This window comes from Octodon degus, unplaced genomic scaffold, assembly GCF_000260255.1.
Source record: "Octodon degus isolate 3935 unplaced genomic scaffold, OctDeg1.0 scaffold00020, whole genome shotgun sequence".
In the NCBI taxonomy this organism is placed as follows: domain Eukaryota; kingdom Metazoa; phylum Chordata; class Mammalia; order Rodentia; family Octodontidae; genus Octodon; species Octodon degus.
Window position 1 is genome coordinate 104,878 of NW_004524596.1, and position 6,435 is coordinate 111,312.

The 6,435-nt window shown below is 38.7% G+C and overlaps 1 protein-coding gene across 1 annotated transcript in view; it reads right to left on the reverse strand.

Moving 5' to 3' along the window:
• Nucleotides 1-6,435, reverse strand: part of Memo1 (mediator of cell motility 1) — a 153,892-nt gene that overhangs the window by 51,199 nt on the left and 96,258 nt on the right. Inside the window, exon 5 of the mRNA XM_004627710.2 lies at nt 2,264-2,376. Within this exon, the coding sequence (XP_004627767.1) occupies nt 2,264-2,376 (113 nt within the window). The remainder of the gene's footprint in view (nt 1-2,263; nt 2,377-6,435) is intronic.

Sequence of the window (6,435 nt, forward strand, 5' to 3'; positions counted from 1 at the left end):
GGAGGTGGGCACAGCAGCACACACCTGTAATCCCAGTACTTGAGAGGCTGAGGCAAAAGGATTACTAGTTCAAGGTCAGCTTGGTTTACAGAGAATGCTGAAGGCCAACCTGGACTACATAGTGAGACTGTCTCAAAAAATAAAAAGAAATTTTTAAAAAATGTATAACTATAAATTTGTAACCATAAACTCATCACAGTACCATGTCAATTTAAAATGACCTAGTAGTTGTCACTAACTTCCTGCTAGTTGGGCATGAAGGCTTACACCTAAGAGTCTCTCAGCCACCAGGACGCTGAGGCAAGAGAATCACAAGTTGAGGCCAGCTTGAACTATATAATGAGAGCCCGTCTCAAAATAAAACAGAAAACACCTTTCTGAATAAACTGTATTTAAAATGGACATCGCAAAGCAAGAAAAAATGGAATCTGGCACATAAAAAACATGATATAAAATTATTTTAAATCTTTAAATGTATTTACCAACACCAAAGAAAGAAATGGCAATGTAATCTCTTTTCCACAAAATTACACTTGGTTAAAAATTATCCATTTCTGAGCTGGGGAGAGAGCTCAGCAGTCGAAGGGCTTGCCTGGCAAGTGCAAGGACCTGGGTTCCCATCCCTGGTACCACATGCCATGGAACCCCAGACAGGAAAATCACTATGAGTCCGAGGTGCACAGCGAGACCCCGTACCAAACAAATTAATCAATAACTAAATATTCTTAAAAAATAAAAGCATTAATATTTTTAAATTTATTCTTTTTTTTTATTTTCAGACTATCCAAAACTCCAATTTTCTGAATGGGCCAATGAACTTTTAAAAGGACAGTATTTTCCCTTAGACCACCTCAAGGTGTAAAGCTAGTAATGCTCCAGTTTCATTAATAAAATGCATTCTAACAACAAACTGTTATCTCTATGATACTCAAATATTCGTACTACGGATATAGAGCCTTAAAATAAAAAAAGAGCTAGTGATTTTGTTTCTGCAAATGTAAACTTTCATTTTACAGAAGAAACTGCTGCAAAGTTAACTCAAACAATAATAGCATCCCAAACATACTTTAAAAATAATAAAACAAACTGAAAGATACATAACCAAGTTCACCCATGAACTTGTAGTTAATTTGGTGAAGGTAAACTGAGTTCAAATGCGAGAAAGCTCTGGAAACAGGACAACAAGTGCATCAGTATTTGATGTACCATTCTCTGTATCAGTGACAGCAAAGCTTTTAGATCTCTCAAAGCTACAAACAACCCACTGCTCTATACTGTTCTGTATTTTTTAATTTATTCTCCCTCCTCCCTAAAAAAATAATAAGATCAAAAGTTTTTATAACTATTGTGCAAGAAAACCTAAATAAAACTTTGACTTCTAGGATCTAATGGTAAATAAGTAAATATTGTATCTTAAAATGATAGCCATGCAAAAAAGTAAACTATAAGGAGGGCATGGTAATGCACACCTGTCATCCCAGTATTCTGTGATGCTGGGGCAAGAGGATCACAAATTGAAGCCCAGTCTGGGCAACCTAGCAACTTAGACCTATCTCAAAATAAAAAAAGAGCTATGGAAGTAGCTGAGGTGAAGCCCCAGGTTCAGATCAAGAAAGACAAAAGTAAGAAAGAAAAAGAAAGGTGAGTAGGAGACAGAAGTGAAGAGAGAAGAGGGAAAGGGAAGGCTTTCGGAGTTTTACAATTACAGGCTCATTTTTTCTCCTAAAAAATACATACCAAAGAAACAAAGATATTATCGTCATTACCTATTTACAGTGAGAAAAACTGATATACAAAGAAGTAAGATATCATGGCCATTTCATCAAATTTGGTGTGGATACTCATTTCTCCTCTCAAGGTACCATGAGTACATGGTACATCCCTGAATACAAATTTAACCTCTACAGTCTGGAAACTCACAGATTTTTGTAGGTAACAGGAAAACACTAGAGGTTTTTTTTGTTTTGTTCTGTTCTGTTGAGACAGGGTCTCACTACAGAGTGCACAGGAGGCTTTGAATTAACTTCTGTGGCCCAAGCTAGCTAGAACTAATGGCTACCATCATGCCTGGTTCAACACTAGTTATCTTTTAAGGAAATGAGAGATTCTTCTCTTTGTTCTCATTTACTGCATATCAGTAAAAACTAATTTCATTTTTAAAACTGAGACACAATTTATGACTTGTTTTCAGTTTTAAATTAAATTACAATTCCTACCAAAAGAACACAGCTGTTTGAAAGCTGTAAAATTTCTGTACACTTACTCTTTTGGTCAATGCGCAGGTCATAGAGAGGTGTCCTGTATATATCCACACTAGACAGTGCACACCGCGAGAGGGGCACATGATGCGAAGGCCCGAGGATGAAAATTCTTCGGCTAGAAAACACACAATGACAAAACACAACGATTGCACTACTACATAAATCTTATTAAGTAAAAAGGAAAAAAAAATATGTAATTGTATTTGTCTTCTTTCTTGAAACTGTTTTCATTACCTACTATCAACATAAGGGAGAACTGTGTTCTCCCCAAATTCATGTATTAAAGTCTCAACTCCCAGTTTTTGATTATGTAACTGGATGTGGACACATCTTTAAAGAGCTTATTAAGTTAAATGAGGTCACTAAGATAGAGTTCTAATCAATATAACTGATGTTCTTACATAAGAAAAGAAAACACCAAGGGTGTTCCTGAACCATCACTATCTAAAAAGGCAGAAAGAGGTAACCATCTCAAGCCAAAGGAAAGGCTCAAAGACCAACCCTACCAGCACCTTACAAATCCGTTTCCTTTGTGTGAGTCACTCAGTCCGTGGCATTTTGTTTTGGCAGCCCTAGCCAACTACTATTCTGGTGATTTGCTCCTCAGTTATTTTAAGTTCAACTTGTTATTTCTGTCTTTACAGAAAGTGGTATAAAATTCTAAAAATCCATTTGAATAGTATTAAAAATATTCTGATAAAGTTATTTCCACATTTCTTCCACAGCCGAGAAAACACCTTATTGAGAATTTGTTCTATTCTCACCCAAGCAATAGTTACTCTTAAACACAAAGACACCTGACTATGCATCATCTATACATAATCTTCCCTGTAGTCTATAGTAAGAACTCGGCTGCACTGTAGCATAATCCCTTTATCCTGCTATTAAGAAAAAAATTCATTTCCTCTCGTTTTTTATCTGAAACATGCAAACCAAGCCTGTAATCTAAATTCCAAAGCTATCCATTTTCTTTGTTCTCCAAGATTCATACAAACCAATCTTCCCTCACTGCACACAAACAAAACCCTCAGAAAGTGTAGCTGTAAGAAAAGAAGGCATGACATGCCATGTGCCTAGAAAATTAAGTACTACTCATTATGGCTCAATTAATGAACAAAGACTAAGAAATGACCTACTCTTTGACATCAAAAATTTGTAAGCCAAGGAATGTGTGCTTTAGCAACATATTTTGAAAAACTTTCTATTGCTATGACAACAAAATTAATCTAGTTATGTTATTTCCTATGCTGTGGAGGAAAAGAGATTAAAAAATGTGCATCAGGCCAGGGAGATGGCTCAGTAGAATAAGCACTTCTCTGGCAAGCGCAAGGGTCTGAGTTCAATCCTCAGTTCCACCCCCCCCCCAAAAAAAAGTGTTCATTAGTGATTCACAGTTTAGAGTCCTAAAATCTCAAGAGAGCACATGCAGCAAGCAATGTAAGATTTAATTCTCCGGTCATTTCTGGTCTCTTCTACTTCTCTCTTTCCCATGTGTTATCAGCACTGTAATCACCACTTCATGTCATCACTTCTATCATCAATTCAATAACCATTTCAGAATTTAAAAAGTGAATTGACAGATTCTTAAATGAACAGAATTGAGACACCATCCTGCTCTTAACAGCACATGTTCATATATATATATGAACACACACACACACACACACACACACACACACACAATGTGAAATTGATAAAAATAAAAAATCTAGCCAGGGGTATAGCCCACATCTGTAATTCCAGCAGTCAGGAGTCTGAGGCAAAAGAATTGCAGCATGTGAGGCCAGCCTGGGCTACATAAGGAGACCCTGTCTCAAAAAAGCCCCCCTCCAAAATTAAAGTCTAATACATAAATAATGGTAATTAAGAAATGTTGGGCTGGTGAGATGGCTCAGTGGTCTAAAGCACCTACTTAGAACAAGTTTAGCAAAGCACAGGGGACCGCGGTTCAATCCCCCAGCACCACATGCCAGCCAGCCCCGCCCCCTGGTGGGCTGAGCTGGCCACACACACACACACACACACACACACACACAAATAAATAAATAAATAAAAATAAAAAATCTAGCCAGGGGTATAGCCCACATCTGTAATTCCAGCAGTCAGGAGTCTGAGGCAAAAGAATTGCAGCATGTGAGGCCAGCCTGGGCTACATAAGGAGACCCTGTCTCAAAAAAGCCCCCCTCCAAAATTAAAGTCTAATACATAAATAATGGTAATTAAGAAATGTTGGGCTGGTGAGATGGCTCAGTGGTCTAAAGCACCTACTTAGAACAAGTTTAGCAAAGCACAGGGACCGCGGTTCAATCCCCCAGCACCACATGCCAGCCAGCCCCGCCCCCTGGTGGGCTGAGCTGGCCACACACACACACACACACACACACACACACACAAATAAATAAATAAAAAATAAAAAATAAATGTCAACCTAGACTCCCATGGCACAGATAAATTTTTGTAAGTAACAGGAATATAACGGTGGCTAAAAGATGAGCACTGTTCCAAAAATAAACACTGCTGGTCTGCTGGAAGACTAACTGACTCCTCTGATGACTGCCTTCCTTGGCTTGCATTTTTGTAAAACACAACCTACATGAGGAAAAAAGAGCCTCTACCAATCTGCTGTCCCAAGAGATTCTTTCCAATTCAGTGGACACTCACCCATGCCCAAGATGGTGAACTTCCACATTTCATGTAAAGAGATATTGAGGGGGGAAAAACAGGTTTAAGTACCATCAATACAAAACCTTAACAGTGATGGTCCTATCCAGACATATTGTATGCCTGAAGTTCTAGCTGCTTGGGAAGCTGAAGTAGCATTGCTAGAGTGAAGACACCCTGGCAACCTAGTTAGATCCCGTCTCAAAATGAAAAAGTTGAAATTAAAAAGGACTGAGCTGGGGACATGGCACCACTGTGAATCCTTGGGGCAAAGTCATAGCCAAAGCTGGCACTGAAGAAATGGTCCTGCATTCAGAAACAGATCTAAAGAAGCTGGCCAAAATATGTCAGCAAATCCCAATTTTAAGGCAAAAGCAATCAGACCTCTACACAGTGAATCCAAAAAAACCCCTAAGGATTGTTTCCAACATGCCAGGAAACAAGAAGATGTGAGCATAATAAACTTCCTATTGAATCCTTTTTCTTGGGGGATGGAGAGGACTGTAAATCCAGGCTTCACACTCTACTAAGCACTTGCTTTGTCTATATGTTATACCCCATTCCCTATTGAATACATACTTTTTCTTTTCTGCACATTTGATATTCTTTTTCGGGGGAGGGGGGTTGTTTTTGAGACAGGGTCTGATTATGCAATCCAGATTGGCCTTGAACTCAGCAATCTTCCTGCCTCAGCTTCAAAATGCTGCGATTATATAGGTGTGCACTACCACACCTGGCTGAATTTTAGCCTTATCCTACCTGGAGAACTCTGTTGAGATGACAGGGCTTTAGCATGCTCTCATTATCCACACCATATTAAATAGAAAGGATACAGGACAGTGTCAAAGAGCAGAAAAAGGAAGGGCTGACTGAAGTTTCTGCCATACTTAAATGACCTCAAAGCAGTTGGCAGAAGCAGCAGATCTTGGTGTCCTGGTGATTGACTGACCTAATACAAATATGTTTATGTAATATCCCACCCACTTGCTGGAGTTGGAATCCTTTATCTGGTTAACTTGCTCTGGTGCTAGTCTTCCAAGAAGTGTCTTAAAGTTAAGTTTTTGGTCCCTGTGGTTGTGGGAAGCACAGTGAATAGACTGCCAGAGGAAGGGTAGCCTCTCCCTTTCTAGGACCCCTTAAGGTTCTTCACATTCAAGAAGGATGCAGTGATCCAAATCCAGACCCTACTGGCCTTACAAGAAAAAGAGTAAGCAGTAAGCTTCCATAAGACAATGGTAGTGGAAGTATTGTTGAAAGCAACTCAGTACGAACTGGTAAAAGATATTTTTTTCTCATAGGGTTGTGTCTAAAAGTCTCAGATCTTTTTTTTTTTTTTTTTTTTCCCTTTGCTTTGTTTTTCTGTTTGCTTTCTACAAATGATTATCAGACTTTTTGGTCTTCTTTTTTTTCCTGCAGTACTAGTGATTGAACTCAGGACCATGCACTTCCCAGGCAAGCGTTTATTCTACTGAGCTATCTCCTCGACCCTTGGTCTTTTTAAAATGTTTTTGCA